Source organism: Neoarius graeffei, chromosome 15 (assembly GCF_027579695.1).
Source record: "Neoarius graeffei isolate fNeoGra1 chromosome 15, fNeoGra1.pri, whole genome shotgun sequence".
Taxonomy (NCBI): domain Eukaryota; kingdom Metazoa; phylum Chordata; class Actinopteri; order Siluriformes; family Ariidae; genus Neoarius; species Neoarius graeffei.
In genome coordinates, this window is record NC_083583.1 from 46,376,965 (window position 1) to 46,398,737 (window position 21,773).

The 21,773-nt window shown below is 41.7% G+C and overlaps 1 protein-coding gene across 4 annotated transcripts in view; it reads left to right on the forward strand.

The window, feature by feature from the left end:
• The first annotated feature begins 7,913 nt into the window (after positions 1-7,913).
• Positions 7,914-21,773, forward strand: part of tle2b (TLE family member 2, transcriptional corepressor b) — a 143,825-nt gene continuing 129,965 nt past the window's right edge. For all 4 annotated transcript variants that reach the window (XM_060941484.1, XM_060941485.1, XM_060941486.1 and 1 more), the window contains exon 1: positions 7,914-8,555. In XM_060941484.1, coding sequence (XP_060797467.1) covers positions 8,532-8,555 — 24 coding nt within the window. In that variant the 5' untranslated portion in view covers positions 7,914-8,531. The remainder of the gene's footprint in view (positions 8,556-21,773) is intronic.

The window sequence follows — 21,773 nt, forward strand, 5'->3', positions numbered from 1 at the left end:
GAGATGAGGAAAGCAGGCGGTTATACAGAGAGACGAGACAGAAGGCAAAAAGAGTGGTAGCGAAGGCGAAAGCAGATGCATACCAGGAGTTGTACGAAAGACTGGAGACCAAAGAAGGAGAGAAAGACCTGTACAGACTAGCTAGGCAGAGAAACAGGGAAGCGAGGGATGTACAGCAGGTAAGAGTGATGAAAGATGTAAATGGAAATGTGCTGACAAACAGAGTGTATTAAGAAGGTGGAAAGAGTACTTTGAGGATTTATTAAATGAGGAGAATCCAAGAGAGAAAAGGTCAGATTCATTGGAGACAGCAATTCAGGAAGCAGAGTTGGTTAGTAAGGATGAGGTGAGGGCAGCCATGAAAAGAATGAAGACTGGGAAAGCAGTCGGACCAGATGGTATCCCGATTGAGGCTTGGAGATGTTTGGGTGAGATGGCTGTGGAGTTCCTAACGAGATTGTTTAATAAGATCCTAGAGAATGAGAAGATGCCAAATGAATGGAGAAAGAGTGTGCTAGTCCCAATATACAAGAATAAGGGAGATGTACAGAGCTGCAGTAATTACAGAGGAATAAAATTGATGAGCCACACCATGAAGCTATGGGAAAGGGTATTGGAGGCGAGACTGAGAAGAGAGGTAGCAATCTGTGAACAGCAGTACGGGTTTATGCCAAGGAAGAGCACGTCGGATGCAATTTTTGCTTTAAGAATGTTAATGGAGAAGTACAGGGAAGGCCAGCGAAAGCTACATTGTGTTTGTAGACCTGGAGAAAGCATATGATAGAGTGCCGAGAGACGAGTTATGGTATTGTATGAGAAAGAGTGGAGTGAATGAGAAGTATATTAGAGTGGTGCAAGACATGTATGAGAACAGTGAAACAGCAGTGAGGTGTGCAGTTGGAACGACTGAATGGTTCAAGGTGAAGGTGAGACTCCATCAAGGATCTGCTTTGAGTCCTTTCTTGTTGCCATAGTGATGGATAGCTTGACGGAAGAAGTGAGGCAAGAGTCACCATGGAACATGATGTTTGCGGATGATATTGTGATATGTGGTGAAAGTAGAAAGGAGGTTGAGTTGGGTTTGGAGAGATGGAGGTATGCATTGGAACAAAGAGGAATGAAGGTGAGCAGTAGCAAAACAGAATACACGTGCATCAGTGAGAATGGGGATGAGAGTGTAGTGAAGATGCAAGGAGTAGACGTAAAGGAAGTTGGTGAATTCAAGTACCTGGGGTCAACTGTGCAGGAAAATGGGGGCTGCGATAGTGAGGTGAGAAAGAGAGTGCAGGCAGGGTGGAGCAGTTGGAGAAGGATTTCGGGAGTCATTTGTGAAAGGAAAGTCCCAGCAAAAGTGAAAGGTAAGATGTATAAGACAGTAGTGAGACCAGCTGTGATGTATGGATTGGAGACCGTACCCTTAACGAAGAGACAGGAGGCAAAGTTGGAGGTGGCAGAGTTGAGGATGTTAAGGTTTGCGATGGGAGTGACAAGGTTGGACAGGATAAGGAACGAGCACATCAGAGGGACAGCACATGTGGAGAGCTTGGGAATTAAGCTAAGAGAGATGAGACTGAGATGGTATGGGCACATCCTGAGAAGAGATGCAGAGCATGTTGGAAGGAGAATGTTGAGGATGGAGCTGCCAAGCACACGAAAACGAGGAAGGCCAAAGAGGAGATACATGGATGTGGTGAGAGAAGACATGAAAGTGGCAGGTGTGGTAGAGAAGGATGCGGAAGACAGGGAGCAATGGAGACGAAAGATCCGCTGTGGCGACCCCTAATCGGGAGCAGCCAAAAGAAGAAGTAAAGTACAGATACTCAAAAAGTGTATTTAAGTACAGTACTCAAGTAAATGTACTTCGTTACTGTCCACCTCTGGCACTAAGTATACACAGATGAAGATTAAGTTACATCTATGTATTTGTTTTCTATCACTCTCTGCCTAATTAATGTCTAATTAATAGGATAGTCCAGGTCCTATTTTGCCATAGCTGTCTTAATACATTAGATCAATAATCTAGATTAATAGCTCAACGGTGTGTCAGCTTTTTCCCTTACTTTTCCTGTCATTTAGTGAGTCCAGTGGTTCTCAGTTCCAGATGCAGATACTGCAGATGGTTGATTTCCCCTGAATAACACACCTGCTTCTGATCTTAAAGGAACTGATTTGTATCTGATGGGATTTATCAGATGAGTGAGAAACAGCACAGAAATGTACAGCGAATGGCACATCACTTTGAAAACTACACACTGTGCATCACAGTGACATACACTATCCTTCTTATTTTACGACCAGCTATTATTCCATTCACTAAATTTATATGCAATGTAGTAGATCTAATATAATTATTAATATAAACCAGATACCAAAATAACTTTCATCTCATTATCTGTAGCCACTTTATCCTGTTCTACAGGGTCGCAGGCAAGCTGGAGCCTATCCCAGCTGACTACGGGCGAAAGGCGGGGTACACCCTGGACAAGTCGCCAGGTCATCACAGGGCTGACACATAGACACAGACAACCATTCACACTCACATTCACACCTACGCTCAATTTAGAGTCACCAGTTAACCTAACCTGCATGTCTTTGGACTGTGAGGGAAACTGGAGCACCCGGAGGAAACCCACGCAGACACGGGGAGAACATGCAAACTCCACACAGAAAGGCCCTCGCCGGCCACGGGGCTCGAACCCGGACCTTCTTGCTGTGAGGCGACAGCACTAACCACTACACCACCGTGCCGCTACTCAAGTCATTTGAAAGTTATTAAGTAAGGGATAATGAACAGCAAGTTCATTAACAGCAAGTTCATAAGACATTATCACTAAATAAACCCTGACAGGGTGATGTAAGCCTCTGATGCAAAGCGGAGGGGCCTTGAATCACCCCGAAGAGGTTTATTTCACAATAAGGACTGGCTCACTGTGCATTTATCATTCTTATTACCGTACACAGCTACTTACTAAAGAAATCAGTAATTTGACAATAATTTGAAAAATGATAAAACATTATATTGACTTAAAAATGATTTTATTGATTTAAAAATTATTTTATTGCTTCAGCTAATGACATGGTCTATAGCAATGGTCTGCTATACAAAACAACATTCTGTTGTACGGTAATAACAGACCACAGAATGCCATAAATTCACCAGTCAGAATTGCGTATTCAACAAAGCTGTGTTACAAATAAATAGTATGCTGGAATCATTCATGTGTGATGATTTCTCACATCAGTATCCAATTAGATTTAAGTACAGCTTTCCAAGAGAGAGGTGTTCTGCATGTTCATTTCATATGGACCTCATTCTTGATACTATAAACCTTTCATCATGATTTTGAAATAATCAGACTGGACACATATTAACTTTCTGCAAAATTTGCAAAACATCAGCCATTGTACAATCATTTTATAGCTGTGTCTGAAAGACAGCTGAGTACTGAAAACAGTGAACTTTTGAACAGTAGTGTAAACTACAGCCCATACATTGGGACTTTTTATTTCCTCAGTGACATGACCCCTGATAGAATGTCACATGGGAAGCAAGAGCTAGAAGAAAAAGAAGAAGAAGCCTTTATTTGTCACATGTACACAAACACAATGAAATTCCTCCTCTGCATTTAACTCATCTGAAGCAGTGAACACACGCATGAGCACACACAAGTGAGCAATGAGCACACACACCAGAGGGGGACCATCAGGGCCTTCTAGGCCTTCAGAAAAGACCCAAACATATCAGCATTTCAAATGTTATATTTAATTTCTAGGCGGCACGGTGGTGTAGTGGTTAGCGCTGTCGCCTCACAGCAAGAAGGTCTGGGTTCGAGCCCCGTGGCCAGCGAGGGCCTTTCTGTGTGGAGTTTGCATGTTCTCCCCGTGTCTGCGTGGGTTTCCTCCGGGTGCTCCGGTTTCCCCCACAGTCCAAAGACATGCAGGTTAGGTTAACTGGTGACTCTAAATTGACCGTGAGTGTGAATGGTTGTCTGTGACTATGTGTCAGCCCTGTGATGACCTGGCGACTTGTCCAGGGTGTACCCCGCCTTTTGCCCGTAGCCAGCTGGGATAGGCTCCAGCTTGCCTGCGACCCTGTAGAATAGGATAAAGCGGCTACAGATAATGAGATGAGATGAGAATGAGATATTTAATTTCTTTCATTCTTTAATTATTTTATTATAATTATTCTCTTCTAATTTGACCTCATTTTCTATCAAATTTGCTTCAGAAATGAAAGGGTTACTGTCCTGAAAACATTAAAATCGAGTTATCCAATGACTTTTTATTTTTTTGTCTCTAGGCTGAGACGTTTAGGACTTCATTGCTGGGACAAAAGGCCATGGCAGTGTATGTTTATATAGGCAGTGACAGATGAATTAACCAATCAGATTTTGATTTATAGTGGGCGGGACCAAAAATGTATCATCCTCAGCCTTCTCAAAGGCCAACGCGAGCTTAACTGTGAGTCAGCGCCGTCAGCACAGCAGTGAAGTCACCTTCCAGCCGGTGTAGCGTTCATCAGTAGTGTTAGCGAACGCTAATAAAGCAGTCAAGCCAGTGCTATCGAGAGCAAGTAGCACAGGCTAACGACTGAGAAACTAAGATTTCTGTCTCCAGACTCCTCTTCCACGCACGCTCGCTACAGTATTTTTCACTCAGACTTAAGTATTCATTTCTCTGTGTAATTTACTTAGTTACTTTTAAAATCAACATCGACAGCCATACACAACAGAGCAACCTGGCGCTAATCCTTTGCCCTGTTGCTTTTTTAGTGTCTGGTTAAAGTTTGGCTGAGCTGAAGTCCCAGCTCTAATAGTAACGGTTTGCCACTGACACACACATACCCAGAGCCGTGGGCAGCCATGCTACAGCACCCAGGGAGTAGTTGGGGGTTAGGTGCCTTGTTCAAGGGCACTTCAGCTATAATACAGAGGAAGGAGAAAGTGCTGTTCATTCACTCAACTCCCCTCACGTTTTTCCTCCCAGTCCCTGGGAATCGAACCGTTGACCCTTTGGGCCCAAGGCTGCTTCTCTAACCTACAGACCATGGCTTGTCCCCACAGCATTTGGCTTTCCTTTATTCAGGGTGGCTGTTTGAACCCTGCTATGGTGGTAATTATCACAACCCATCAGTGAGAGGCACAGGGGTACAGGGGCATTATTACATAACACTGATTAGGGCAGTACCTGACCTAGCTAAGTGTCACAGATGGCAGAATGATTGACGGGAAAACACCTCATGGAGAAATGGGTTGCAGTGGAGGAAGAGAGCATGCACAAAGGAGAATAGTGGCAGGACTCAGGCTTGCATGAATGGTGTAGATAGAGTGATGTGGTTACTGAGATAGAGGGAAAGAAATACACAGGACGGTTTGGAGATTGTTTCTACTTTGTGTGATAAAGCAATATGATGAGTTAAGCAGCTGATTTGGAGCTTTATGGATTGGAGAGCATGCTGATGGTGACCTGAGATCTGCTGATGGTGAATATCACATGAATCCAGGTCATGAGTGTTGCAATCATGACTGGAGTCATTAAAATACAAATTGGCCTGCTTATTTCTTGAAGGGCCAATAAAAGCTCGCCTATCACAAACAGACTGTAGATGTGTGGATGCACACACAGAACACTTCACCAGAATTGGTTGCAAATTGAATCATATTTCATCTGTCTGTCTTCCATTCAGTCTCTTGTTTTCTTGGTCTACTTTCCCTCGCTGGCTCGGTTTCTTTTTGCCTTTTCTCTCTTTCCCAGTGAGCACAGACTTGCATGAGATGACCATGAATGAACATTATTGAGCCTGGCTGACTTAAATTGGATGACTTTTTGTCCACTGTAAATCAGTTGTAGATTGCTTTCATCTGGCCTCTTAAATATTAATCTTGTATATCACCACAACAGCGCAGTTCTTCTTAAATATTATTAAAGGTGAGTGTTATTAGTCTTCAAGACTTTAACAATGTTGAATCAATGCTGAATATTGTTTCTGTTTCCAGATTGCCCCCTGCCATAAAATCTTCTTCCGACTGCTCCCGTTAGGGGTCGCCACAGCGGACCATCATAATCCACACATCTGATTTGGCATAGGTTTTACACCGGATGCCCTTCCTGACGCAACCCTCCCCAATCTATCCAGGCTTGGGACCAGCACTAAGTATGCACTGGTTTGTGCAACTGCAGTGGCTGGGTATTTTTACCTAACCTGCATGTCTTTGGACTGTGGGGGAAACCGGAGCACCCGGAGGAAACCCACACAGACATGGGGAGAACAATCAAATTCCACACAGAAAGACCCCTGTCGGCTGTGAGGTTCAAACCCAGAACCGTCTTGCTGTGAGGTGACCATGCTAACCACTGCACCACCGTGTCCCCTGACATAAAATAGGTGACCATATTTTATAAATCTTGTATTTCAAAAATAACAGGGTGGTACGGTGGTGTAGTGGTTAACACTGTTGCCTCACAGCAAGAAGGTTCTGGGTTCGAGCTCAGTGGCCGACGAGGGCCTTTCTGTGTGGAGTTTGCATGTTCTCCCCGTGTCTGCGTGGGTTTCCTCCAGATGCTCCAGTTTCCCCCACAGTCCAAAGACATGCAGGTTAGGCTAATTGGCGACTCTAAATTGACCGTAGGTGTGAATGTGAGTGTGAATGGTTGTTTGTCTCTGTGTCAGTCCTGTGATGACCTGGCGACTTGTCCAGGGTGTACCCCGCCTTTCGCCCATAGTCAGCTGGGATAGGCTCCAGCTTGCCTGCGACCCTGTAGAACAGGATAAAGCGGCTACAGATAATGGATGGATGGTATTTCAAAAATGTACCACACAGTTTTTGTTTGTTTCTTTGCTTGTTTTTGATAAAACAGACTTTTCATTTGACATTTTAATTAAAATACCAAATACTCTTACTATCTAAAGTTGCAAAAAATCCACTCTGGCGAAACTTAATTAATGTTTGGAAAGTATGTCTTTCAACTTACCCTGAATCTGTCATTTAAAATCAATTAATATAAGCTACGTTGAAAAATCAATGATCTCATATGAATGAATATTCATACCAGGATCTATGAATATTCATGTCTATAGAATTTCGAAATACCGCTATCCTTCTCCTGTTTCTTATAACTAGCTGGCTAGTAAACTTCCATCCATCCATCCATTATCTCTAGCTGCTTTATCCTGTTCTACAGGGTCGCAGGCAAGCTGGAGCCTATCCCAGCTGACTACGGGCGAAAGGCGGGGTACACCCTGGACAAGTCGCCAGGTAATCACAGGGCTGACACATAGACAAACAACCATTCATAATCACATATACGGTCAATTTAGAGCCACCAATTAACCTAACCTGCATGTCTTTGGACTGTGGAGGAAACCCACGCAGACAACATGCAAACTCCGCACAGAAAGGCCCTTGCCGGCCACTGGGCTCGAACCCAGGACCTTCTTGCTGTGAGGCGACAGCGCTAACCACTACACCACCGTGCCGCCCGCTAGTAAACTTAGGAAACGTTTTTTGTTTCATGGAACAGCATGGGTGGGATTTCCTTGTATGTCTCAGTTTGCATCATTATTGATTAATTGTCAGTTGACAAACCTTTCAAAATTTACAACTTTGTTCATTGCGAACAATAACATTTGTTAGGTTGCTTAGTATGCATTAATTGTACATTGCAGTTATTGCTTAACCATGGTGTCAGTAATTAAGCCACGTATCACCCATATATACCAGGGTCTTGGTCACATAGTCGAATAAGTATGCTCTCTCTCTCTCTGCGCCTCTTATTCTTGCTCTCTTTCCTCCTCAGCTATCTCTGCTGTTCCACCTTAACTCCAGCTAGAGCAGGCTGTTCATGTTTGTGTTGAAGCCAACAGGCACAATATATTACAGTCTAGGGCTCGCTGCTGAAAAGCCTGCTGGATCTTCCAGTGACCTGCTGTTCTTTCCTGCTTTCCTGTGTTTTTTTTCTCTCCCTCTCTGATTTAAATTAAAAACAAAGCTCTCTCTCCCATCCTCGTTTTTTGACCCTCTGCCCATTTCTTTTCCACTCTCAGTCCAGCTGGGGAAAAAAAAAATCCCTTTAGTTTGTGTCTCTGTGTTACAGGAGGAAGTCGCTTGGCTCGATTCGGATGGAGGTGTGTGTTTGTTTTTGGACCTTGTTGGTGTGCTTTGAGGAAGGACAGAGAAGGGACAGTTGGATGTGACTGCGGCTTCATCAGAGCATTCAGAGTCATCAGAGAGGGAGAGAGGAGGACAGCTGAGAGTGTGACTTTGACTCCTCTAAGGAGGAAAGGTGGAGAAAAAGTCAGCAGTGGGAGTTTCTGGAATTAATTTTGCATCAGCCCTTTTTGGATACACTGAGTTTGTCCAAACTCGGAGGCTGAAGCCAGGTTCCCAACTCTGGATCCTGGGCTCCATCCCTGCGAAGAGAGAGAGAGAGAGAGAGAGAGAGAAACCCTGCTACTTCTCCTTTACAGGAGTGCAAAGAGCTGAGGGAACCCATTATCCATCAGACTCCTAACGAGCGTCTCTGCACTGACCATGTACCCACAGGGTAGACACCCGGTAAGTGCATGACACTCCTTTGCTTTTATCTTCCTTCTCTCAGTCTATTTGCTGTTCTAAATCCCTTCTCTTTTTTTAGGGATGCACATATGCACATGCACTCCTCTCTAGTTCAGTGAAGAGTAAGCTGTAAGAACAAGAAAGACAGAGATGAAACAGTTCCTGGGAGAGAGATGTCTCTCTCTTCAGAGTCTTTCAATCACACACACGCACACACACACACACACACACGCGCCTGTCAGCTGCACCCAGGTGTTCTCAGTAGCCAGTTTATTTTAAGTTGTGTGGGCGGAATAGCACTCCGTGTGTGTGTGTGTGTGTGTGTGTGTGTGTGTGTGTGTATTATACTTTGTATAATATCCTTCTGGCATGTTACACACTTCAGTTCATGGAAAGGAGGACCAGTCACAGCGAGCTTGCTTGTTATCAGGTAGGTGTTGAAAGCATATGGGTCAGTGGCCTGTTTGATGTATTCCCGCTAGAGACCACTGAGAATCCATAATTCAGTCTCATTCAGCTGGCGTGAAACGATTACCCCAGCACAGCCTGATTAAAATATCTCTCCATACAACACTCTATACTGTATCACTGCCTTATCATCATACATGCAAAGCTGCTGTATTACTGAACTTACAGCCATAGAGAGCCTTCTCGACGAGGGATAAACTCCAGAGGGCAATTATAGCAGGTGTTTCTTTTTATATCTCACTTGCAGCAGAGAAAATGGAAAGAAGAATGTGATTGAGCGTATGCATCTATGCCTTTCAAGTTGGGGGATGTGTTTGCTCGGTTCATACTGTTTGGGATCATCGACATGTATTTGTAACATGATGAGTTGCCAAACAGATGACAAAATCAAGTATATTCTTCAGAAACTCTTCAACTTCTCAGTCATCACTATCAGCTCAGTTACAAGACAGGCAGATCTTGCACATCGTAGGCATCATGAAATCTTGTCAGTGCCAGCCTCTGTTTGTTCTGTTCCTACGTGTGTGTAGTGTGTATGAGTTAAGACATGCTTTACAAGGCAAACCGTGCCAGGAACAGTGGTAGCGATCATTGACACCACTGGATTTTTGGAGTTGGTGTCAGGGTTGTGCTATGTGATGTTATACTGTGATAATTTATGCCACAGTGGGCTTTTTAGAGAAGATTAGCAGTACTTTTGTCGTGGCAGACGGTTACAGAAACAAGTCGTTGATGTATTTTCGTGTTTTTAGCTGTAATATAGAATATAATTTTAAAGGTTTGCGAGTGTTTTTAAAAAGTTCTGCTTGCACTTGTTAGCAAGCATAAAGACTAATATACATGTAAGGATTCAAAAGCTCCAGTATTGTGCTATGATATTTTGCCAAATTGTCCATCCCTTGGTGTTGGGATTGGATAGGAGTGGTTATAAGCCTTATCCTACCTGAAATAGTCATCGCCAACGGTACACAGTTTCATTTTAGGGTCCATCCATCCATTATCTGTAGCCGCTTTATCCTGTTCTACAGGGTCGCAGGCAAGCTGGAGCCTATCCCAGCTGACTACGGGTGAAAGGCGGGGTACACCCTGGACAAGTCGCCAGGTCATCACAGGGCTGACACATAGACACAGACAACTATTCACACTCACATTCACACCTACGGTCAATTTAGAGCCACCAGTTAACCTAACCTGCATGTCTTTGGACTGTGGGGGAAACCGGAGCACCCGGAGGAAACCCACACGGACACGGGGAGAACATGCAAACTCCGCACAGAAAGGCCCTCGCCAGCCATGGGGCTCGAACCCGGACCTTCTTGCTGTGAGGCGACAGCGCTAACCACTACACCACCGTGCCGCCTCATTTTAGGGTCATAATTGTATTTTTTATATAATTTTGGTACGAAAGGCCAAGATAATCATTTCCTGTTTGTACTTCTTATTTTGTATTAAAGAAAAATAAAAGTACAATTTAAAATTTCAATTTAAAAGAATAAAAGTGGGCAGCACGGTGGTGTAGTGGTTAGCGCTGTCGCCTCACAGCAAGAAGGTCTGGGTTCGAGCCCCGTGGCCGGCGAGGGCCTTTCTGTGTGGAGTTTGCATGTTCTCCCCGTGTCCGCGTGGGTTTCCTCCGGGTGCTCCGGTTTCCCCCACAGTCCAAAGACATGCAGGTTAGGTTAACTGGTGACTCTAAATTGACCGTAGGTGTGAATGTGAGTGTGAATGGTTGTCTGTGTCTATGTGTCAGCCCTGTGATGACCTGGTGACTTGTCCAGGGTGTACCCCGCCTTTCGCCCGTAGTCAGCTGGGATAGGCTCCAGCTTGTCTGCAACCCTGTAGGACCGGATAAAGCGGCTACAGATGATGAGATGAGATGAGATGAATAAAAGTGCCATTTATTATTCTACAACAAAAACTGCTGTTTGGATAAATACAAATTTACAAGAGAGTTACGCAGTTTGATTGACATCTTTCGGTATGCTAACCGAACACTTCACTTTTTGTTGTTTTGTTTGTTTATTTTTCAAGGCCCATCACCATCCTGCCTCAACTTTTCTGCAGTTACAAAACATAAACCTTGGCACCCGCTTGGAACCAGACCACACAGAGGTGACTGTGTCTTCAGATCTCAGATCATCTGAGTTTAGGTTAAAATTAAGATAGCACGGTATGATCGACTCTAGGCTGCTTCTCCACAGCAAACACACTGGGACACACGCTTCCGTGGTGCAAGCCGTTAGTAACATGAGCCAGCTCTTCAGATGAAAGCTGAAGACTTATTTGGGATAAACACTGCACACCTTTCATGAGAGCGTAGGTAATCTTATACATTAAGTAATGGAGTGTAGTGGTGTGAACACATGACATGATGATATGGGTGTGTGAATCCCCTGCAGATTGCTCTAGTGCAGTCTATATTTGAAGGAAAGGATTGTATGTATGTGCGTTTGCGAAAATTGTCTGCTGTCTGGAATGTATATTTATGCAGAGCTGCTCCCGACCCTGTGCATGTACACAGACTTGTGACAAATTAAAAGGGAAAAGCAGAAGCTCTGTTGTGCTCTGGGGAGCTTTTGTTTATTTTGCTGTCATGGTTTGGGTCCATTTTGTCATGGTTTCAGTCACTGCAAATCAAAAGAAAGTTCTTCTGAATGTTCACTGTTATCCCGTTTCTGCATGGGAGTGTCTCTTTCAGATTGACTGCTCAATAGAGATTTTGGAGTGATGTGTTTCACATCATCATCAAAACACCAACCGAGGGCGTATCCTTTGGAAGAATGATTCTCGTGGCTTGTATAATTTATCCACAAAATATTAGCAATACTCATGAAGCACTGCCTCTGTTTGGGAGTGTGATAGAAATCTCCCTTATGTGCCTCCTAAAATGTTGCACCAGCTAGAAACTGGGGCAGATTCAATAGAAGAGGATCAAAATAAGAGGCAGAAAGAGCATCTCTTAGCTAAATGAGTATGTGTGGACCACGTCTGATCACAGCATCTGCACATCATCACGTGCGCCTAATTACTAAAAGAGTTCGGCTTTGGTACATGGGCGACACTGTTATTCTATTGGATTGGGATGTTTATATGATTAATCTGTAGGAATTTAACTGGCAAGACAGATCATGACCATAACCATAGGACACAAACTGCATGCTGACCGTAGGCCTGCGAGTTAGCTTAATTACTAAGAGGATGTTGGGTATTGACGTCAATATTGTTGAAAAAAATTTTAAAAGACATCATGCATCCTTAGCAGTTTTCATCAATCATTAACTTGCTCTTCCTGCTTTTTATTGAAAATATCTGTTCCAATGTACAGTATGCATGTGTGTGTGTGTGTGTGTGTGTGTGGGAGAGAGAGACAGCCAATTTTTCTTGCACTAATCAGGTGGCCAAGGGAAGCATCTACGCCAAATATCCAACCCCAGGCCTCACACATGCTCACTTAGCTAGGAGCTGCTCATTTTGGCACATGTTCTTCTCACTGCCCTTCCTTTGTTTCATTCTGACTGCAGATTTTGAGCAACGCACCTATGTAACACTGCAGGATTTTGGAGCCTAAACAGGTTACAGTCAGTTATGGCTTTCCATTCTAATCAAATGTTTTCGTCAGCCAAAGCCATTGAGGTGAGAGAAGTGAGCTGAGAATAGGTTTGGAAAGGCACCAGGTTGTTTTTCCCCTGCCAGCGTGCATTTTCTAATCCAGCATTGGATTTGCAGCTTTGGGTCGACCCCACGAAGAGAGACAGAGCAAGCTGTGCTGAAGCCACGTTGCAGGCGACTCACTGAGTCTGTAGAATCTGGAATGTTAAATCAGGTTTAAGATGGAGTAGAAAGCTACTGCATAGCAGCTGCTGGAACACTGGTTTGTGCTGGGAGATGGAGGCTGGCACTGATTACCTGAGTGCCCAGTTCCAGTGCCTTTTGCTGGACTGTAGCATGCAGAATCCAGCTGTGGTTCTTACCATGATTCTACTGGGTATAGACGAGGAGCCTGATCTGCCTAGCAGGGTTTAGCAATGGTTAGAGAGTGGAGGAGAGTTCAAACAATGTGGAAATCTTGTGCATGCAAAGGCATTTATACTCTCCCAGGATCACAGCTATACTCCCTATCCCTTCACACTCTGGCACTGCTCATCTCTGCTTTTTTTTTTTTGCTAAATATTTCACCAGCCGATAATTATTTCATGGCCTTGGCTGTCTCCTGACTATTTTGGAAGAGGCAGTGATGCAACTGGCACAGACGCTTCAGAAATAGTGCCTGAACATTCACCACCCAGTCTGAACTCTGGCACTGCAGTTAGCTCAAACACTCACACACAGAGTGATCAGACGTCAGGGAACATCAGAGGAAAGGTTCATCCCTCACTGCTGCTAGGGGACCCTGTTGATAGAGTTATGTTGATATCTCTCTGTGTCATTTTCTCTGTGTGTCTCTTTCACTGATAATTCAGATTATATCATCCGATCAAAAAAGAGCTTTTATTGAGATTCCGTCATATTCCAAGCACCAGTAATTTCTTTTTAAAATGTTCTATAGGTAAACCACCGGGCCTAATTTCTTTCATAATTAAGGCCTAGTTGCACTGTTTGTCTGGAAAAGTACATTTACTGCATATCAATGGAATTCCGGCACTGAACAGTTTCGTGTTATAGACATCGAGCGCAAATAGATTTTGTGAGCAAAACCTCACAGTGAGTAACACACACACACACAAAAACCCCTCAACCAGTCACTTCTTTGATTGTCTTAAACTGTACAGAAAATCCAAAATGGGGTGTGTGCTAATTTTTGCAGTATGCAGACATCAGATTTCAAACAATACTTACTAAACTCAATCAAATAATTCCATATATGAGTGATTCCACGCTTATGGGTACTGAAATGGGGACATGAACTTATTTTTAAAAATTCACCTAAAACCATTTCTTTTTTTACCATCAGGTCACAAAACATGTAATCTTTAATGAATGATATGTTAAAAGATAACTTTAATTTTCTGAGATGTAATAAAAACATATTTATATGCCAAAGTCAGAACGTAACAGAAGTGTTGTGGACATATATATTCTCAATTTTAACAATGTAGAATTACTTTTTGAAACATAGGAAGGTGATGTTTTAGCAAATATAATTAATAAACATGTGTAGTAGAATAAACATACACATTCTTTCAATAAGATTAACATGGTATATAGCTAGATCGTAATTAATTTGTAACAGACGCGAGATGGACAATCGTAACAGAAGTAATGTAACAGACATCATTTTGGAACTCATAGGCTTGACTTTGGCATATAAATATGTTTTTATTACATCTCAGAAAATTAAAGTTATCTTTTAACATATCATTCATTAAAGATTACATGTTTTGTGACCTGATGGTAAAAAAAGAAATGGTTTTAGGTGAATTTTTAAAAATAAGTTCATGTCCCCATTTCAGTACCCATAAGCGTGGAATCACTCATATAAGAAACGACATGGCACGTAGCCTGGTCCTAATTGACTAAGCTCCCAAAAAAAAAGACTGCTAACCTGTGAGTGCACAATCTGATTAATTGTACCTGCGGTTAGTGGGCTTATTGCAAGTGGTTTACAAAGAATAATTGTAATTGTCGCATGTCAGTGATGTCATGTGCAAAATAGGCAGAGGGAAAAAAATTTAAATGTTTTTTTTTATTTTTTTCCGCATATGCTAAATGATCTCAACATACATGGCGAGTTCAAATCTCACTGAGACACGCCAAAGTGTAGAATTGTAATTGAAATTTGCCAGACAGAAACCACAGGGAGGTTTTTGTACGTAAGGGATACTGAATGTGTCGAGGAGAACTTTTACACAGGCTCTCTTATAAATGCTGCTGACATCAGCAGTGCAAATGAGTGGCGCATATGAAACCAGAATTACCACAGTAACGTTTAAAAAATTCAAGAAACTTCAACGTTATTTTGTGAGACTGATACATAATATCGGGAGACTAATTTGCAAATTCAGTTCAAACTGCAAAAATGGGCCTCTGGAAATTTAATACCTGCCCTTTGGTCATATTAATTTGCACAGTGAATCTTCTGTAGTCACTTTTATGCTTAGTAACAGTGTTTCCGCAATGAATCTGTTTGTATACACAGCACATTATTAGGCATTTACAGCCAACACATTTTTTCATTTTGCACTTTTAGGTAGAAATACCATCAAATAACAATATGATCGTCGTTTGTTATGGTTATCATGATTATTAATAATGAAATACTATGATAGGAAACCACCATAACATTAATAAAATATTAGCATTTGGGGGTGATGGTGATAAAAAGAGGAAGTGTGGGAGATTTTAAAGTGTTGGGATTTGACATTCTCTCACTCGTTCTTTGTCTCTCTGTCTTTAGTTTTTTAAATCATTATTTTGTGTTGTTGTGTGTTTGTAAAATGACCTTGGGTGCGAGAATGCTGCTGTCCATATATAATAATAATAATAATAATAATAATAATAATAATAGTTGTTGTTGCTGTTGTTTTTGTTATTGTATGTACTCTATTTTTTATCTTTCTCTCTTTTTCTGTCTTCCTCTCTCTGTTTCTCAGCTTCTCATCCTCCACCCTCTCAGTAGATAATCCTTGGTAATTCTCACTCGCTCCTGCTCATCTAAATTGCGCCTGACTGACTGCTATCTCATATGGCTTTGTGTGTGTCTGTCTTACCACACACACACACATATACACACACACACACACACCCCTAGATTAGCTGGATCATTTTGGGTTTTCCAGATCCCCCTGCTGTCTGACACTCAGTTACTAAGCAGACATTCTAAACCTGTTCCTGTTTGTGTGTTTACGTCTAGGCATGTGCCGGTATTAAATTTTCCTATGAAGAAAATTGCCTAACCTTTTAACAGGTTTATAGTATTATCACAGTGCAGTATTAGAAATGACTCCATGCTGAGCAGACCCCAGTGTCATGGAGCAGCCTTTCCACAGAGTTTGTTAGCTACACAGTGTTTGCTTACAGAGTTAAATTGGGAAATGCTGCAGCATGCTGCACCAAACACTCCACTACATTACCGAAGAAAGGTTTCAAAACCTGTTCCGTTGCAGGTGCACGTGTGCTTTGTCTCAAATGTAGCGTGTCTGTTTGAAATGGAGAACTTCTGATACCACAACAATTTGGAGTGTAAATCTCATGAATGGATAATAGAGAGCTTAGGTGTAGAGATGGCACTGGTCAGAGATACAGTATCAGTATCAGGCAGAAAATCCTGGGGGGAACAACAACCTCCAATCTGATTTTTTAACACATGAAAATAGAACATGCTGTTTTTACAGTTATATAGAAATATTTTTACTGTTAATTTTTTGTTGATTTTATGATGTTTGGTCTGAATAAGTATTATACATGAATTTCAGTCATTTTATTTTATGTTTATTTTTATTTATGATTAAATAAGGTATTTCCGCTTGTAGAACTGCTGCTCACTGGATGTTTTTTGTTTTTCACACCATTCTGTGTAAACTCTAGAAATGTTGTGTATGAAAATCCCAGATCAGCAGTTTCTGGCGCCAACCTGCCCATCTGGCCCCAACACCCATGCCACAGTCAAAGTCATTGTGATCACATTTTTATCCCCGCTGGCTGAAAGGCCTGAAGAGGGATTATGTCATGGCGATGTTTGTCCATCTGTCCGTCCGTCCCGGGAAGGGTGTTCACCTTCTGAAATCAACTCCTCTCACAATTTTTGGAGGAATTTCACGAAACTTGGCAGGATTCTTTGTTATATGTTGGTAATGCGTATACTGTAATTTCATTCAATTGGGTCACATTTTACCAGAGTTACAGCCGTTGATTAACAAAATTATAATTTGACAATTTCATGAGAGTGTGTTTTCCTTCTGAAATCAACTCCTCTCACAATTTGTGGAGGAATTTCACCAAACTTGGCAAAATGCATTGTTATATGTCGGTAGTACGCATATTTGTTATTTTGTTCAATTCAGTCGCATTTTACCAGAGTCGTGGCCCTTGATTTACAACTTTGTACTTTCACAATTTCATGAAGGTGTGCTCACCTTCTGACATCAACTCCTCTCACAATTTTTGGACGAATTTCTCGAAGCTTGGCAAAAAGCCTTGTTATATGACGCTAATATGCATATTGCAATTTAATTTCATTTGTGAAAATTTGACCAGAGTTTTGACCCTTGGTTAAATAACTTGTACTTTGACAGTTTCATGAGGGTGTACATTCTTCTGAAATCAACTCCTCTCACAATCTGTGGAGGAATTTCACCAAACTTGGCAAAAGGCTTTGTTATATGACAGTTATACGCATGTTGAAATTTCGTTTAATTTGGGCAGATTTTACCAGAGTTATGCCCTTGATTGTTAACAAATTTGTACTTTGCCAATTTCATCAAGGTGTGCTTGCTTTCTGAAATCAACTTCCCTCACAATTTTTATCCCCCGCTGGCTGAAACGCCCAAAGGGGGATTATGTCGTGGCGATGTCCGTTCGTCCATCCATCCGTCCGTCCCGGGAAGGGTGCTCACCTTCTGAAATCAACTCTTCTCATAATTTTTGGAGGAATTTCATGAAACTTGACAGGATTCTCTGTTATATTTCGGTAATATGCAGATTGCAATTTCGTTCAATTCAGTCGCATTTTACCAGAGTTATGGCTTAGTTGCCAGCGGGGGACATTGTGCTCTCAGCGCACTCTTGTTCTTATTCTGATGTCTGAAAAATAACTGAAGCTCTTGACCCGTATCTGCATGATTTTATGCATTGTGTTGCTGTCACATGATTGGCTGATTGGATAATTGTATGAATAAACAGGTACAGGCATTTCTAATAAAGTGATCAGTAAGTGTACAGTACGATGCAAAAGTCTTAGGCATAAGTCTTAGTACTTAGGACTTCTGCATTATTGGGTCAGTAAAAACATTTTAGATTTTTTGTTTTTATACAATAAAAAGAATGAAGACTATAAGGAGATATTACCACCTGCAAGCGTGACAGTCAATTTTCGTATAAAACGGCAAACATGCACCGATACATATTTAAAGACAAAGAGTTGTTACACCAAATATTTATTTAATTTATTACAGTTTACTGCTCATTAGAGAAGCTTTTTCATGTAGAAAACATTTAATTTCATTCTTTTTGAAGGCACCTTTGCTTTTACAGCATTTACTTAGGTACATGTGCCGAAGACTTTTGCACAGTATTGTATGTTTTTGAAAGAAAAACATACACTTTTGTGTTCATCATGTTGATGGCTGTGTATTTCGTCCAGTAGGGCATCAGGAACAAGAAATCCACGTCTATCATGCACCGCACACTGTTGACCTACAATTACGTGATAGACGATTTAATTTGATTACTCAGCTTTGTGAATCTTAGTAAACGTGAAATGTCTTTTTACAACAATTTAGGAGAACATAATTATCAGCAGGTTGATCTATATTTCTATATTGCACGGTCCTTTTTCTTGCTTAGATCTGGTTTACTTGTATTCTGTTTTCTATTTCAACATAATGCAATTAATAGTATTAACTGCCTCTGTTGTAGTAATAGCGCTAAAAGATGTTCACTAAAGGGTAGTTAGCGTGAACAAACACTGTCTGTTTATGTCTGTCTGAGTGGAAAAAGGTCAGTGAGGATATATCTACAGACACACACACATACACGTCTGTGCTCTATGTACTGAACTCATCCAGCCAATGCTGAGCCTGCAGCTTAATTACCACATAGCCCGTGGAGTGGCTGACCTCCACCGTTCACTTAATTGAAATTTAATTGAAATTCACTTGTCTAGACTAATTAAGCTCCTTCTGAAAGCTGCAAACTTTTAGCTACTCTTCTCACGTGTCCTGCAGTGTGCTACAGCGTTTGGAAAACGAGGGGCAACACAGGTCTTCGAAAGAGCTGAAGATTTGAGCAGGAAAGGCAGCCATTTTAAGTGTGGCCCATGCTTTAAATAGCTAGTGAAATTAGAGTAAGTAAGGGAATTAATGAGGTAAATCCAAAATCAGGTGAAGAGTGTAGGAATTATAGCACTTTTTATTTGGTCCACGTTTTTAATGGACCAAAAATAATTGGACAGTCTAACGTAATCATATATTAAATTTTCATTTTTAACACTTGGTTGGAATTCTTTTGAAGTCAATGACTGCCTGAAGTCTGGAACCTGTAGACATCACCACACGCCAAGTTTCTTCCCTGGTGATGCTCTGCCAGGACTTTACTACAACTATCTTTAGTTTTTGCTTATTCTTAGGAAGTTTTTCCTTCAGTTTTGCCTTCAGCAAATGAAATACATGCTCAACTGGATTCAGGTCAGGTGATTCACTTGGCCATTGCAGAATATTCGACTTCTTTGCCTTAAAAAGTCTTGGGATACTTTTGAAATATGCTTTGTGTCGTTGTCCATCTGCTTTATGAAGCACCATCCATTTTGAAGCATCTGGCTGACTCTAAGCAGAATATTTAAGAGTTATTCCACGAAATCGAGTCGTACATGAGCTGATACACAACGAGGCGCATAGCACCGAATTGTCAATAAGCCATGTACAATGAGATTGAGTGGAATAACTGTTTTATTATATCTACATGCACTGGATTTTGAGAAACGGAGCATTTTTTTTTGTTGCAAATTTGATAAATAAAAACTTTATATAAAACACCTGACAAAATAATTTCCGCTTAGAATGTAAAACAAATTGGCGAAATGACAGTAGCAATTTGTGAAAAATGCTATAATAATAATCCATCCATCCATTATCTGTAGCCGCTTATCCTGTTCTACAGGGTCGCAGGCAAGCTGGAGCCTGTCCCAGCTGACTATGGGCGAGAGGCGGGGTACACCCTGGACAAGTCGGTAGGTTATAATAATAATAATAATTCTTGAAAATTAAAAAAAAAAGATATGTTCTTACCATCAAATACCTTTATTTCATATTTTGTTGCTTTTTTGTATTTTTTGGGATTTTGTTTTCGAGTAGCGTTTTTATTTCGTCCTCGGTTGGTTCAGTAACATGCTCCACAGTTTTGTTTTTCTCTACTCACGGTATATGAGCTGATATCCTAGTAGTAGAGTAGCCAATCAGAGCATGCGATTGCTTATATCCAGTGAATGTGGATGGAATAAAAAAATAAAATAAAATACATATATGTGGCCATAAATGCCCATGCCATAAGATGAAGTGGTATGCTTTGGATCATGAGCAGTTCTTTCCGTTCTCCACTCTTCTCCTCCCATCATTCTAGTACAAGTTGATCTTTGTCTCATGTGTCCGTAGGATGTTTTTCCAGAAGTGTATGGGCTTTTTAAAAAATATGTTTTGGTAAACTTCTTTGGTCTTCCTGGTCTTCCTGTCTGAGGCTTACCAATGGTTTGCATCTTGTGGTAAACTCTCTGTATTCACTTTGGTGAAGGCTTTTCTTGGTTGTTGACTTTGACACAGATGCTCCTGCCTCCTGGAAGTTGTTCTTGATCTGGCCAACAGTTATGAAGGAACTGTTGAAAAGAATTCTTCTGTCATCCACCACGGTTGTTTTCTGTGGTCTTTCGGGGCATTTGGTATGAGCTCACCGGTGTGTTCTTTCATTTTAAGACTATTTAATTTTAACCCCAATATACTGTGGTAGACAGCTAACCAAATAATAATAACATTTTCAAAATGTTTATGGACTTGACTGTACATAACACACTATATACCCAATAGAACACCCTTTTGAGATTTAGTTCCAGAGAAAGACTAACTCTGATAATGCCTGTTGAAAACAGAAAATCACTTGAATACAGTATCAGATTGGGACACGTAATTTGTTAGGTTTTTTTAATTTATTTTTTATTATATGTAATTAGAAGATAGCTACATGATACTTAAATATTTAACTATTCCTGCATCCAATTTGACAAAAGAAGTCTCATCTCATCTCATTATCTGTAGCCGCTTTATCCTGTTCTACAGGGTCGCAGGCAAGCTGGAGCCTATCCCAGCTGACTACGGGCGAGAGGCGGGGTACACCCTGGACAAGTCGCCAGGTCATCACAGGGCTGACACATAGACACAGACAACCATTCACACTCACATTCACACCTACGGTCAATTTAGAGTCACCAGTTAACCTAACCTGCATGTCTTTGGACTGTGGGGGAAACCGGAGCACCCGGAGGAAACCCACGCGGACACGGGGAGAACATGCAAACTCCACACAGAAAGGCCCTCGCCGGCCACGGGGCTCAAACCCGGACCTTCTTGCTGTGAGGCGACAGTGCTAACCACTACACCACCGTGCCACCCACAAAAGAAGTCAATTGTGCAAAAAGTTTAGGAAATGTTTTTAGATAGACTTACATTGTGTGTATAACAAAAGTATATATTTACTGCCTTTAAATGTGAAATATTATGGAAATTCAAATAGTGTTTGAACAGCAACATTTGTTCTGACAAACCTCATGTGCAGACATAGCAAGTGAAATAATGGAGCTGTTATATGGACTGATGAATTCAATTCACTACACGGTGGTGTAGTGGTTAGCACTGTCGCCTCACAGCAAGAAGGTCCTGGGTTTGCAGCCAGCGAGGGCCTTTCTGTGTGGAATTTGCATGTTCTCCCCATGTCTGCGTGGGTTTCCTCTGGGTGCTTCGGTTTCCCCCACAGACATGCAGGTTAGGCTAATTGGTGGCTCTAAATTGACTGTAGGTGTGAATGGTTGTGTGTCAGCCTTGCGATAACCAGGCA